Source organism: Hippocampus guttulatus, chromosome 12 (genome assembly GCF_054856545.1).
Source record: "Hippocampus guttulatus isolate MCC_2025c chromosome 12, RoL_Hgut_1.0, whole genome shotgun sequence".
Classification (NCBI taxonomy): Eukaryota; Metazoa; Chordata; class Actinopteri; order Syngnathiformes; family Syngnathidae; genus Hippocampus; species Hippocampus guttulatus.
This window is the reverse complement of record NC_141272.1, coordinates 6,043,902-6,060,000: the sequence shown is the minus strand read 5'-3', so window position 1 is coordinate 6,060,000 and position 16,099 is coordinate 6,043,902. Positions and strand designations below refer to the sequence as shown.

The window sequence follows — 16,099 nt, the reverse complement described above, 5'->3', positions numbered from 1 at the left end:
GCTCCACACGCTGCACCATTTGAGCAAAAATAAATGAATAAAACCTTGAAACCAGATGTCAGAAACCAGAAGAAAATGATTTTTGTTATTCTACATCATTAAATACTTTAAAAAAACTGGAACAAATAGCGCAAGATCATTGTCAGGTCAGTGTTGATTGTGCAGTATCCACAGAGATGCAAGCTTTACTGCAGAAAACATGAATCTTGTAATTAATAATTCAGTGTAGTCATCTTGACATGGAGGAATGTCCCCCTTCCTTTTGGGCTCTATCCAAAGCCCTGGAAGAAAAGTCTCAGCACTTGGAAACTAAGGAGGGACATTTTTGGAAAGTTATTTAGGGCGCAGCGAGCAAAACAACTCTTGGTGGTTGAGGGTACTGTATATAAATGACATGCAAAAAAGTTAATTTGGATATAAACCCTAGCCTGCCAAAAAGACTTGAGAAAACCAAAAAGACATAAACACATTAAAAAAAATGCTGGAGGAGAAAAATGCTACAAACAGAAACAAAGCGAAAGCACAAACTTACAAGTGAATGAAGTGCAGCATATTTTATTGCCATGAATTGTACAATGATGATATTTTATATGAAGTTAATGAATGAATCAGACAAACATTTCTTACTCCGCTGTGTTTTTCATGAGAAAAACACACACGTTGTGCTCTGCTTTTCTTCTTTGATAAATACACTGGGATGGAAATGCTGAAGAAGAAATGATCACACGTCTGCCTTGTTATTTATTGAACATCTTTGTCAGTGAACAAAAAACTACTCCTCTGCCCCAAAAAAAAATCGCTTAAAAGATTGTTGACTTTTTAATGATTTAAAAAAAAAAAAAAAAGCTATTAAATCTGGGGCAAAAAAAAGTGCTCGCCCAAAATTCTGACAACCCCTAATAAATAAATAAAAAATGTTGAATAAAATGAATGCATCCTGTTCCGGGCTGGCATGGAATTGGCTGGCATCAAACACATTTGGTAAATGTAACATTTTCTTCCCAAAATCCAAAGTCTTGAAAAATGCTTGCTCGCTTTGACGATGCAATATTAATGCTTGAATTGTCTGATTCTTTCATATGTGTTCCAATATTGATAATTGTGTGAACGGTAGCTTTTGTTTGAAGGTAATTCTCATATGACAGTTCAAAGTCTTTTCACTGCTTCAAAATAATGAGTGCAATGACAACCTTCCATTTTAGGAATCTAAATATGTAGATATTTATATACATTTTTTATTTTAAGGATGTCATGAAAAAAATAGCAAGAGGTCGAGCAGATTTTCATGACAATCCTATAATGAGGCAGGGGAATGGTTGTATGTGTCCTTTCTGGAGCAAGGAAATAACATCTCAACTCTGTGTTAGACTGTGGTCAAAAATGACATGAAGGCGGACAACGGGGGACAGAGACGGCTGCCATAAAAGCATATTTCATATTGCCTGGGTGGCAGGATGTAATGGAGATGGACAAATTGGATTAATTAAATTAAACTAATTTCCAAAATCTACAAATATCATCATGAGGGAAAAGGGCATAGCTAAATTTTCAACACTGCACATGTGAAGATAAGATAAGCAGGAATCAGGAAAAAAAAAGGAATACAGCCCTATGGTATATGATTTAGAAATGCATGACTCACACTTACCCTCACTGAGGGTAAGGACAAATTTGATTTGATTGTCGGAATGAGATCAAGTCAGCACTAATCCCTACTGTTAATAATGTCTTCAACAACAAGCCTTAACGTTTAACATTCACAGATGGATATATAAGTAATCCGGTCTAATAATAAGAGCGATACCGGATTTATAATGCCTTATCCTTGTGACTGAGTCACCCCCCCCCCTCTTGTGAAGGAAAAATAAAAAAAATCAAACACAGTATTTGGTTTAATGCTATCATGGAGGCAGCACGAGGATGGATTGTTATTGACTTCTGGGAAATGTTTGTATTAAAAAAATCATCACTCATTCACTTTTTTCACAATTTGAGGCAATGTGTATATATATATATACTGTACTGACAAAATGGATTAATGGTGAGGGGGCATGGTGGCCAGTGGTTAGAATGTCCGCCTCACCATGCAGAGGTGCAGGGTTTGATTCCGGCTCCGGCCTTCCAGTATGGAGTTTGCATGTGTGGGTTTTCTCTGGGTACTCTGGTTTCCTCCCACATTCCAAAAACATGCCTGGCAGGTTAATGGAACACTCTAACTTGTCCCATGGTGTGATTTTGAGTGTGAATGATTGTTCGTCTATGTGTGACCTGTGATTGTCTGGCAACCGGTTTAGGGTGTACCCCCGCCTACTGCCGCTCCAGCACACCCGTGACCCGTGTGAGGATATGTGCATTAAAAATGGATAGATGGATTAATGGTGAGTATACGTATATATCGTTGGTGTCAGGAGGAATCCATGTTCTTCCAAAATCAGCATTTTTCAGAAGACCCCAAAAATGACATTGTGTTTGGCAAATTCCACTATTTTCTGTGCAGTTCACAATTTTTCCACTTTGGTGGATGTCCGCACTCCACTGAGTGACCAATGGTTTGTTTGCTGCAGGGCATTACTACCAGGCTTCGTCAATGTTCTGCCCCCTTTCACTGTCATAAAGTGTGTCTGTGGGGAAATAAATAACGACGAGGATTCGAATTGCTCTCTCTTCCCTCTCCCTCAGTATTCCCTTCCATTCCTTACCCGAGCAAACAGAAACAGATAATCTGGTCAGAGATTATTGTGAGATTAGTTGGGTCTGAGGTAGGTTCTGTGTTCACACTGTCATGTGGCGAGAGCCAGAATGTGATGCATGAGAATTGGGAGGTTCGAGGGGGTTACAGTGACTGACTGTCGGATGACAAACGAACAGTTGGCCAGTTCAAGTCAACTACAAAGAAATAGACTGACAGATGAGACAAACACAATCACAAATGGGGGGGGGGGGGGGGGGGGCACAGAATGACATGCGGCCTGATCTGCACATGGCTGAGAGGTTGTTGAGCAGTCTGACTAATATTTATCTACAGACTGCAATTGAAAAAGCTCCTGCATTGGTTATCTATCATGTTTTCTATAACTCAAAGAGCTCTCTGTCATTTTTCAGGTTGTGCTTCATGTGAAAACGCAAGACACAAGCATTTAGCTTCCATTTCTTCTATGCATTTTTAAAGAGAATGCGCCATTTTGTAAAAACGGTATGTTTCATATTTAATGATTTGATTTTTTATGATGGCATACAAGACTCAACAAACCAACCATGCTAAACATTTAAGATGAGCTGAGACGAGGAGGCCAGGAAAACATTTGAAAGATTGTGCGGGATGATAAAATAAGATGCTGGTTTGGGAATGTGTGTGTGTTTGTGTGTGTGCGTGCGTGTTTGCACGCACATGTGTGTTTACGTCAACGTCACTCTCTTATGGTTTGGAAAGAAAGCCTCGATTGCTTCGAGTGTCTCAAGTGGAGTGAAAGCAATACATCAGCTGCTGATGCGAAATGAAATAAAAATGATGTAGGAGCTGTTAGAAGTGCATTGGTAGACAGCACCACAACAATTGATCAAGGCAAACTAAAAGTATATTTTTGGAACAAATGCATATTTTATTGAAGATGTGTCACAGAGATTGTCAGGTTTCCCGAGAGTTATTTCTTGCACTCCTGAAATTTGCATCGATTCCTGATACAAACTTGCAACCCACATAGTGAGTTGGAAAGTTGATACCTTGTTAAATATCAAAGTATTTTACTGACCAAAATGAACCAGCTTGGCATTAGATCAGTGAAAATGAGCCATTGACTCATCCAAAGCCTTCCAAATGACACCACAATGCGTCATATCCGCAATCGTCATTCCCCCATGTGCTCTAATTTCTAAAATGGTCTGAGTGCCTATGTAATGCGAAAAAAAAAATTCCACTTTGCTTCTACGTGACATTCAGTTTGTTTCAACCTTCTTTCTTGCTACAGCAGGTGCTCTGCTTCAAACAGCAGACAGGTTTAGCATATACAGTATTGGCTTATTAAGATACTGGTGTGCATTTATCACAAGGTCAAAAAAAAAAAATCACAAGATAAGAATCTTGGAGTCTTGCAGCTCTGCTTCAAGTGGATGTGTAAATGCACATCTGTTCCCTGCAAATTCTGCCCAGTTAGCTTTAAGGGTTGACAATGTGCCCAGGAATTACCAATAAATTTGTCACTGCTATGGTGGTGATTCCAGGGATGTTGTCGATTTGTGTTGGTTCGTGTGAGAAGTCTAATTTCCATGATAAATGCTTCAAGATTCAGAAAGAATTACACACACACAAGCGCGCGCACACGCACACACACGCGCGAAAGAACATCCCAACGTACACTAGCAGACAAAAACGCACACACGCGCGAAAGAACATCCCAACGTACACTAGCAGACAAAAATACAGAATGGTTCATTACTGAAAAGAGGCGAAGCACAAAACCTGCTATAAAGGGACTCATGGTCTTTTTTTTTCCAGTTGATTTCAGCCGCCAGTGGTCTCACAGAGGTTTTACATGGCTCCAAGTATATAATGGGCAGGGAGCACACATACACACACACACACACACACACATTTTGTGGCAGACATAACCACACAGGGGAAAATGTCAGTCTCTGTCAAGCAGAACAGTCTGACAGAATCAATTAGTAAGCTGGGATAATGGGGAATATGGCATTAAATTAAAGTGACAGTTTTCCCCATAGGCACAGTGCTCTCGAGGACATTAAACAACTAAACCAAGAGAGAGTGTGTGTGTGTGTGTGTGTGTGTGTGTGTGTGCGTGTGTGCGCGTGTGTGCGTGGATACACGATCTGGACGTGTTTACATTTTTCTGCGCGTGCATGTGTGAGATTCGGGATTTTAACTGACAGTGGCATGGATTACTCAAATCAAATCAGCACGCTCTAACCTTTGTCTCATTCTTGGAATTAAGATGTCATTATCGAAGCCAACCCAACCAAAACAATGCCGTGCATTATGCGATGTGTAACAATTGTGTTCAATCACCTGGCATTGTTGTGAAAACACTCCTGAACAACAATGGACAATGGTTGTTTTAGTTGCTCTTGCCTTTTCGCCCACACATACCTGTCATGTTTCGGTTTGTGACCAACAGGTGGCACTGTGGGGCTTTTCTCTGCAGCTGCACACCTGTTGGTCGTTAGATAATTAGCGGCTTTAAAAGGACTCCCAGCCCGAACACTCAGTGTCGGGTCATTGTTTGCTCTTGGCTTCTGTCATGTTTGTTTCAGTCATGTTTAGTTCATTGTTATGTTTTAGCTTCAGTCATGTTTTGGTCATGTTTTTGTTATGAGAGTTTTTAGTTTCTGCCATGGTGTTTGTTTTTTACTTTGGATTCGTTTTGTTTTAATGACTTTGTTTTGGATTTAGTTTTCTGTGTTTTATCAATACACTTCTTCAAATACACCCTGCTCCTCCCTCCTGCCTGCTTTTTGGGGTCCACCACCACCTTGCTACGTGACAATACCGTCCACATGACAACCCAACTTCTTGAAGAGATTTTGAAGACGTTAGGAAAAAAAATTACATATATATATATATATATATTTTAAATCTAGCAAACCCGCATTGCACAACTGCTTCAAATATGCTCTTAAATTTATTAACATTTTAACTGCGTTGTTTGATCTTGGCATTGTTGACACATAACATGACGTGCACTTTTCAAATATTTTTGGCTGCACCAATTGTCAATAATCTGAACATCTTCATAGCCTTGCTGCACGATTTCATCTCCCGAGGGATTTGTGAGATTTTAATACCAGTACCAAATCCCCGCGGTCTGGTACCGGACTGCAGACCGGCGGTTGGGGATTATTGCTATAAAGGAAATGATATCAGTCATGAATTTGTTGCATTTAGGTATCTTTTTGTGCCATCTTTATTACTCTGTTGGCTGTCAGCTTTCACACCAAATCAGCTTGCCATAAAACAAAGACTTTGTACCACTGCTTGGAATATACAGGTATAATGTTCACTATCAAGTTCTGATAAATGATTTACGGATCAAGATCAATTTATCCATCTGTGTCTGGAAGCTTCTTACAACAATCTGAATTACAGTGTACACAATTTGTCGTCAGAATATTCTCTTCCAAAACCAAAGTTTCATTTAAAAACATTGGAGCGGTTCATTGAGAACAGTGTATCTTGTATACTGCATGTGCACTATTTTTACTTCACCAGTGAACCAGGAGATTAGTGGGATTAATGTCACTGCGCTGGAACAAATTGTTTACGATAGCTTTTTGTGAATAGCTTTAACTCTGCAGTGGGAACACTTATCCATTTGCCTTTCTGGACAAATCAAACCCGAGTCCCCTATCCAATCCAGAGCTGAGCCAAATTATGGCAGGAATAAGATTTGAATGAGATTGATATTGGATATCAGTCCGATATCAGACTAAAAGAAAGTGATCGGTCTACATCCAAAATCTCTGATATTAGCACTCATATGCAAGCAGTCTATCGTATCGCTCCTGCTGATATCGTATCAGATTGATATCAGTATCAGACAGTAGTGTAGGTTGCCATATTGGTATTGTATCAGAGGTGACACCACTAACATGAATGGCCAAAAGGCCCGACTCAGAATCAGTTACCGGTAAAATAGTAATTGTGTAGGTTGCAATCTACTGCAGTGAATATGAGGTGTGTTTTGTGCAGCAATTTGCCTTAGCATAGATCTGAACCGATCGACAATGGAGTACATTGTTTGGTGTAAATTATTCTGTTTGTCAATTCTGCGTGTAGAGAATGGAGAACAAACATCTGCTCGTATCTCTGTCTGCCTCTTCTGGTATTCAACTCTACTTATAATGTAGACTGGCAGGGAGAAGGTATAAATTTATGAACGGAAACATTCCAGAAATCAAGCAATTGTAGAAGCTAATTTTTTTTCAGGAATTAAATGTGAATGTGAGGCACATAATGCTTTATTTATTTAATTATTTGCGAAAAATGATTTCACAAGCTTCCAGACTTATGTTGGCTTTAGCAAATCTGTAAATAATAATATAATCTCTCTGTAAATATTTGAAATCAATTGCATATATAAACAATGCAATGCTGCACCACTTGAATCCAAAAATCACACGCCACATAAATCCTGTCCCAATAGTCTGCCTGGTATGCAAATTCAGTTTTTTAAACAAACTGCAATCACAAAACCAGGTATTAATTTAACCCTGTTCAGCCATCAGGGTTGTTGAGAGATGGTGCAATGAGTGCCGGAGCATCCGGCTCTATCCCGTTAATGCCTAAAATATGTGTGTGAGCGTGAGTAAAAGCCTGTAGGTGGCCTTTCAACCTGATTGAAATGAAATCTTACCCATCTTTGACTTAAGTGAGTGTGTGACAGGGATACTCTAGTTTTCGTTACAGCATTTTTATTCAGTTTTCTGTATTGTTTTTTTTTTAAATTTAGTTTGTTTTAATTAGTTCTCATGGCAGGCTTGTGTTTTGTATTTTGTTTTTCCGGTGTTTCCCTGCAAGTGTTTTTTTGTTAATACGGTACATTTTGTTCAGTACTCCCTGGGTCCACTACCACCGCACACACACGACAGATTTGCTTAACAAACAGATCAGTTTGGAACCACAACTACTTTGTGGCCGCAAATTAGTATGCCGTGGCCACGAATTAGCAAATTGTTCTATAATGTGGGCACAATTCGTTTATCTTCCCCCGTATCATGTCAGGGGTTCTTTCTCTTATGTTTGGAAATAAGTCAGCAGCAAGCAGATCATTTCACCTCATACAAAGTATAGAGTGTAATGCGTTTTACAGTTATGATTTTTTTAGCTCGGGTGTTTCATATTCTTCTTCCTTGTGCCACTTTTAAATTGAAGCGACTGCCCCTCCAAAAAGGTCTCTGCACATTCCAGCCATCAAGTCCAGTGTCCCTGACCTTATAAACAGATTAGACTGTATAAGAGCCAGACAGGACAATTTTCTCCCTGCCTTAGGTTGTCAAAGTAGCGCGTCATGCCTATCTAATCACATGCCAAGAAAGTGTGCATGCAAAAAAGAACAGTTGTCAACAATATTGAACCGAAAAGAACGGTTAGCAATTCAAATTTCATTCATCCGGGTTATGAAAATCCACAGAAGGTGAATTGAAGGCCAAAGCAAGAAGTGAAGAGCATTTGATTCCATTTTTGTTGTGACTTCATCATTGAAATTTAAGTGCCATAATGGAATTAGACTGGAACCCTATCAAGTTTTGCTTTTGAAGCCTGGACACTTGATTGCTTAGATTTCACATTGTTGTGCATAAACCACACTCAGGACATCCAATACAGAAGACACGGTATCATAAAACAGATTGCAGCAGGGCCACCTTGATGCCTCAGTTGCAACCAACACTGAGGCACTGTCTGCTCCTCTACCTCAGTTGGTTTGTGGCCTCTGCATGTCCACTTCACTCAGTGAGTAATTTTTCCCGCAGCCCGCTTTAAGAAACACTAAGGCGCATTGCTAATTCGGCGACCTTGAAAAACCAGACGGCAGAAGTGAGTTTCTTGTAAATAGGAAAACTGTAACTTTTTGTTACCACATCACTCCCCTCACTTTAAATGCATGGATAAATCACATTAATAACGGTAATTTAAATTAAGAATAATCAAATAGCCAATCTGTATGATGATCACAGGGCAACGGTACTCACAGAACCTGGTGCTATAGCTCCTCGACCCCACAGCTGTGCAGCCAAATACGACTCCCCATTTCTCCAAACGAACGCATACTGTATTTGTATCTGTTCACACCTGTCGGTGTGTCATTTTTGTCAACAGGAGTGGACGCTCCCTAAACCAAATTTGGGTTATATTTTCAAAAGTATTTGCCAGATTTACTCCCCATTCATCAACGCAGTCGATCCGCAAATTGTCGTGGCTCATCAAGCGCAGGATGTAGAGGGCAGTTCCAAAGAGAGAAAGAGATGACCAAGAGAGACAGAGAGAGAAAGAAAGATGGGAATGGATTGATTTAAAATGAGGCGTGGAACGTGGGGGGAATGTGTTAAATAGACTTTAAGAGAGAATGTGGACTGAAATATCGAGCATTAGAGTGACAAAAAGATTGGAAATGGATGCAGTGGATGACATTTTGGGGAATGAGCTGCGCTGACAGTGTATTTAGTTCCAATGGTGGATTAAAGCCTAATTTTACATCAATCTAAGTGGGCCATAGGGGGAGAGAGTGAGGCTGAGGCCGACGCTTGTTCATGGCTTAAACGTCTTGTACAGGTCGCAAAGGCTGTTTGATTTCAAATTGTATTCGATATACAGTGCAGGTTTTGAAGAGCTCAAGAAAAGCACGTTTCATTCAATACTGTCAAGTAGTTTCAACGGGCATGTTTAAAATTCTACTTGGAATGCATCTCCAGTCATGCCGCTGTAACTCAATACAGTACATTTGTGGAATCATTTTCTGTTGCTGTGTATTACTTTACATTGCCTTTAAAGCATCATGCGTTATCATCAGTTGATACAAATAGTGTGGTTGGTATCATTTTTGTTCAAATCTTTACAGTCTTTAATTACTGAACCCTTCTAAACCATCGCGTATAAGGGCATTTTTGTTCTGTTTGTGTTTGGCTAATCTGGGTCAAGCAGGGTTTCGTTTATGGCCCAGTATGGCCCTGCAGTAAAATGAGAAAGTAGGATTAGAGACTGGCTAATCTTACATTTCCGAGCAATAGTGCTACAGCCTGGGATTTCACTGGCATATTTTTCAAGATATTGAGACAGAGTGACTGTCAGTTAATTGTATTAGCTGATTTAGTTACTTTAAATAGTAAATGTGAGCTTTCCACATGCACACGCTGGGAGATTAAGAAGTGCATTTCTAAAGTTAGAGATTCCTCACACTTTTCAGATTTGAGAGACGTGCATTAAAATCGGATTAATTTAAAAACACGATACCTTATACGAACGTGGTGGCGAAAAATACACGTGTTGAATAGTACAGAAATAAATGAACATGTGGATATAAACTGGAGTCCTAGAGAGTATATATATGATCACAATGTAGAAAAAGAGGTATAAGAGTTATAAATGCAATTATTCTTGGACTTTCACCATGATTTGAGTTATGTCCAATCAGAAGGCTTTTCTTGCATTTTTGTCTTTGGAGGGTGACTTCACAAGGGGATGAACATGTCATATTTAAATGCCATTGACCCATCCAGCCATCCATTTTCCGAACCGCTTTATCCTCACGTGGGTCGCGGGGGGTGCTGGAGCCTATCCCAGCTGTCTTCGGGCAGTAGGCGGGGGACACCCTGAACCGGCCGCCAGCCAATCGCAGTAAATGCCATTGATTTGAAGTGCAATAGGTGCAGTACATAACATTACTTCTAAAGTTAAATTGGTTGCATCATAATCCATTAATACAGTAAAAGCATTCATGAGACAGCTGGAGGAAGTGTGTTTTTTTTTTCAATATACATAGCCTTGCACACACACACACACACACATAGCCAGCTTCTTATCTAGACTTTCAGATTTATGGGTGTTTATTCTCCTTGAGAGGTAGTGACTGTATTCCACTGCATTACAAAAATGACCAGAACATGCATTGACACCATTAACAGAAAACAATGACAAGTAAAGAAATGAAAGTAACTTCCCAAAATAACGAAAAGAGAAAATCATTTCAAATTGCTTCCAGATGAGGGGATATCAATCTATTCTGGTGGGAGGGATGTGTGGGAGATGGTGTTTGATTGTGGGCTTGTTTCGCCTTCAGAGTCGAGCCAGACTCTCGTCTTATCAGTTGTATAAACATGCCCTTTGTTTTGGGATGGTGGCACACTTTGGGGAATTTTGGCAGTCAGTAATTTCATCCACTGCTTATTAAAATTAATCCCATCGCTTTGAAAAATATAGGTATTTACAAACGTATTAAAATAGACTTATAGTGCTGGAAAAGGCAGCAGGCAATAGATGAACGTGTTGAAACTTTGAGGTACCACTTGAGATATCACGGTATTTAATTTTTGGCGTTATTATCACTGCCTGTAGTATTTTTTTGTTTAGTTTTTTTTGAGCATTCACTAAAATTGTTTTCCTTTCAGAACTCAGGCAACGATTGAAGTCAAGATGAATGAAGCGTGGCGATTTTCATCTTGGGAAGTTGGTGCCTCGCTCATGTCTTAAAAGCTCATTTACTGGTCCGAGACCCTTTGTGAGGACTCTCAACAGCAGCTTCTCTCCATGGAGCTGAGCAAGAGTTTTTTTTCCTTCTTGCCCTTTTCCCATTACTCCCTCACCCTCGTTTCATCTTGGCTTTTGCCCTTCAACACTCCTTCACTCTTTCCCCAACTTCTTCTGCTTATATCCCACCTTCACTCGTGGACTTCACCCACTACTTTTGCATCTTCTTATCCCCGCAGCTCAGCACCTATATATTATGGAACTTATAAGGAATGGACGCACTGTGCCGTCCTGAAGTAAGCGCCACTTGTAATGATGGGGCAAGGGCCAAATGATTAAAAGATGTGTTTTCTTTTTTTTTTTTTGCAAATTTAACAAAAAGAAGCGCAAGAAGAATCATAGCATCTGGTGATCATCCTGTGGGTATATTTCCTTCAAGTCATTTTCTTTTCTTTTCTTTTTTTTTGAAATATATTTAATTGTTGTGGTGGATAGTGCTGGATGACAACTTTATCTAATGAATCTTGTTCTTTGCAGTTTAAGGCTTATAGTCAGTTTGCCGAATAAACTGTGAACAAGCCTTATGACAGCATGCCCGCGACACTTGTGGGTAATAATGGATGCATGGTTTTTTTTTTGTATTGCATTACAATATGATAAGAACACTGAGTTGGTTTAAGGAGCAACATTCATTTCTCTTGGTCTATGTGTATGATTTGGCTGTCTGTTTAACTTCATTCATTCATCTTCCGAACCGCTTCATCCTCATTAGGGTCGCGGGAGGTGCTGGAGCCTATCCCAGCTGTCTTCGGGCAGTAGGCGGGGGCCACTCCGAATTGGTTGCCAGCCAATCGCAGGGCACACAGAGACAAACAACCATGCACGCCCGCACTCACACCTAGGGACAATTTAGAGTGTTCAATCAGCCTGCCATGCATGTTTTTGGAATGTGGGAGGAAACCGGAGCACCCGGAGAAAACCCACGCAGGCCCGGGGAGAACATGCAAATTCCACACAGGGAGGCCGGAGCTGGAATCGAACCCGGTACCTCTGCACTGTGAAGTCGATGCGCTAACCAGCGGACTACCGGGCCGCCCAACTTAACTTCAACCCTTAGCAAAGACAGCCTAAATATATTAAAAAAAAAAAAAAAGACAATTGACACGCTACTGAAAGACTGGAAAAGGTAAAAGCTTTTAACAGACAAAATGAAACGTCGATGTAAAAACTCCCACTGATTGAAAACCCATAATGCTAACCCCATTAAAAGAAAACCATGACAATATAATTTGCGATTGTGCATAAAGGCTTCCATATGTGTATTTTTAGAGTGGTTCTTGGAATAAAAGACACAGAAAAGAAACCAGAGAATGGATTTGGAGCACAAGCGCATGAATAATAGAGCGATCAAACAAAGGGAGTGACAGTGAATGTTAAAAAAAGATAGAAAGGGACACAGAGAGAAGCAGTGCAACCAGTGCTAGGTTTCATATCTAAACCAACAGGAACAGAATCCATCTTTTCCATGACATACAACCCTTTTCTCAAAGCCCATTATCAATACTGTTGTATGCTACAAGTTAAAAAAAAATACATGAAAGAGGTCATACTTGCTTATGTTTTTTTGAGAGTTGTGGGAGGAGCTAAGAGAGATCATCTTTTATCCTTATTTACCATGCAAATCCTCTTTAATTCCTGATACCCATACTAATGTGTCATCTTCTCCTCCCCTTGTACGCTCTTTAAGATACATCATCTTCCCTTTCGTCCTCTCTCTATCTACTCTCTTTTTCTTCCTTTCCTTCTCTCCTCCATTTTTGGCACCCGCATGCGATGCTCAGATTCATGAACTATTTTCTAATCCATCCATGAGGGTGTGACGGCCGGGTAGTTAATGGACAGATGAGTAGGGAGCTGAAGGGTTACAGTAGCGGCGGTCATGTCACTGGATAATTCAACATCGATTTGGGACGATGATGAATACAGAGGCAAGGTGCAAAACAAGCGGATTATGCCTTTCTGCTGCGTTCAGCAATCCTCCAAGAGCAGAGAGGAAATGTGAATGCAGGACAAGGGAGATGAAAGACCAAACAGATGAGAAGCCATGAAACATGACTGAAAAGTATGGAAAGCCAACCGCCAAATGAAAGGAGTACACACAGGGAGAACAAGATGTGTGAGGTGGGAAAACTGTTTGAGAGGAAACGTCTTCTAGGCAGGGAGTGGAAGACACAATGAGCGCAGTAAAACACACACAGCGTGCAAAGTAGCCAAAAATACAACACTGTGTGTCCACGTTGGTTTGTGCATGTGTTCCTTATTTTGGCTTAGGTGAGCATGAAGTGAGTCATGCTGCTACATACCAGGAGAATTCAAGAAGTACATGTGATTTGTGTGTCTGTGTGAATGGATCTCAGTCGTCCTCATGAATCTGCAAAATGGACAAAATATCGGACTACCCATTTAACATGGCTAAATGTTTCCTGACAGTCTTTAAACATGAATGAAAATGGGCTGTAACTCATATCCCCCGCTCATTAATATAAGTCAAGAATACTACATGCAACTCCCTACTGTACACTGACAGAAACATTTTCTCTTCCCCCCCACACATACACGCAGACAAACCACAACGCACATCCTCTACTTCATCGCCAGCTCCAACGTTATCCCCTTAGAGACTAAGTTATCACCCACCAGCACACACGCATACACACTCACATACAGATGTCACTCGTTTTAATTAACATCACCACTTTGGGCAATGCAATGCGGGTGGATTTCATGGAAGACTGCTCTCAGCAGCGCCTGCAATGTGCACAATCTACCACCGGGAAGTAATGTGAGCAGTCCGGATGAAGCCCCTTGTGGTGTTGTCGGTAATAAGTTTTGAACATGCTTGCAAAGCAGATGAAAGAAGATACCTTGACCTATTTGATGCCGTGCCTGTTCAGTTTAAGAGTCATTAAGCTTTGGTCATTAATCAGGAAACTTTGCATTCTCTCCTATCAAAGAAGTTGCCAAAATAGAACATATCTGATACATTTCATTATATCGAACCCTACTTCATTAGGAGTTGGATTATAACTGGTTCATATTCATCATATAGAATTTATCATAACATAAGTACTCGTGCAGTAATAGGGGTTCATTTCACCTTCATCAATTCAGCTTCCTTTACTAATTTGTCGCGCCTCTACCTGTTTGGGAGTCGCTGTTGGTCATGGCTGTAACAACCTACAAGCATTTTTTTTTTTCATCTCAGACTGACATTTGCATGAATTGTGAAGAGTAACGGGTAGAGTGTTGCTGGATGCCACAAATGTGATGTGACTGATGTGACTGGACTACTCATCTCAAAATGTATACATTTATATTTTTATTCATATGTTCATATACTGGAGTGACACAGAGTTTAATAGGCCTTATTAAAATGTATCTGTTGATTTCAAACTCCGGTTTTAACTTCACAAATTGCATAAAAGACGACTCATGCAGTGGATTGCTGTCACTGGAGGCATTGAGAATATCATGGTTCAGCCTGTTAGTATGGCTTGTCACATTTCTTATTTACACTAGATTGGTGATACCACACGACCACACACACACACACACACACACACACACACACACACACACGTACACACACACGCACACACACAGCTCTATCTCTTTAAATGGAATGGATTTTTTTTTCAAGGAAGGAGAGTTAGAAAAAGCCTATCCACAAAATAACATTCTTTCAACAAACAGTTTACATGTCAATTTAGACAAATGCACAATGGTTATAGTAACGCTGTCCTTTTACAAACATTCTGAGAAAGAAGAGATTATATCATGACGTCTGACTGTATTTATTTCAGCAGACAAATAAACCACTGGACTCATGAGTAGTCTCTGTTTTGAACACCAAAATACGATATCCATGTTTTCATGTCCTCTCCCCTCCATGACACTTTTGTTCCCTGCCATCTTTTCATCATTCTGCTAATGGATATTGAGCAAAGACAGACTCCAAAAAGGCTTCCATCCTCTAATGCAGTGGTCCCCAACCAATGTTCCGCGGACTGGTACCGGGCCTCGGCCCGTTTGGGACCGAGCCGCACAGAGACAGACCTGCGAGCTGTGAGCAAAATTACTCCATCATACGTGACGTGGGAAATGTGCGCGACTCTAGCCAATCAGATGGCACCTTGGTTGGAAAGTTGAAATAAACAGAATCCACCAATAAATGAAAGAAGAAGCAGTAAACAGAAAATAAGAGTAAAATAATTGACCAAACGTACATTGAAACGCGGTTTTAGCAGTTTCATCAATTGCTATAAATGTGTACTCAGCTCAGTGAAATCAAGGCAATTTTTGCCTTGAGCCGCGGGTTGCCGACCCCCGCATTAAGACCTGATATGCCCAGACATTTAGACATGCAGACAGACTAACCTGTACACCAGTGTGTCATCCCCTGAGCTGTTGTACTGGACCTGGAACATCCTGACGCCTGATATAGTTGTTTGACTACTCCATCTAATGAGGGCAGAGTTTCCCGTCAGCTCCACCAAGGAAACCCTGCGATCTCCTGCTCGGGTCTCATTGTTTGGCATTAAGACTTTTGATGAGGTTAGAATGTCAGAAGGAGCAGGCTCTCTGGTCTCCGATGGGTCTCTGCTACGGCTTGTGCTGTTTGCCAGATGGGGCATTGGTGTAACGAGCAGTTCCACTCGTCCTGTTGATTCGCCCGCCGCGTTAGAGGCAATGCAGGTGAAGTTCCCTGCATCCTTCAGAGAGGTGACGTTGATCTCCAAGCTTCCATTTGGGAAAACCAATGTTCTGAAAGAAATCATGAAGAAATATTCAAATGTTTGTCCTCCTCCATGCGTAACGGTTTGTGAAGAAGGAGGGAACAAAAGT

The 16,099-nt window shown here is 40.6% G+C and overlaps 1 protein-coding gene across 5 annotated transcripts in view; it reads right to left on the bottom strand.

Moving 5' to 3' along the window:
- The window catches only part of LOC147197097 (leucine-rich repeat and fibronectin type III domain-containing protein 1-like protein), an 87,590-nt gene that overhangs the window by 16,948 nt on the left and 54,543 nt on the right, over positions 1-16,099 (bottom strand). For all 5 annotated transcript variants that reach the window (XM_086125569.1, XM_086125570.1, XM_086125571.1 and 2 more), the window contains exon 8: positions 15,632-16,018. In XM_086125569.1, the coding sequence (XP_085981695.1) occupies positions 15,632-16,018 (387 nt within the window). The remainder of the gene's footprint in view (positions 1-15,631; positions 16,019-16,099) is intronic.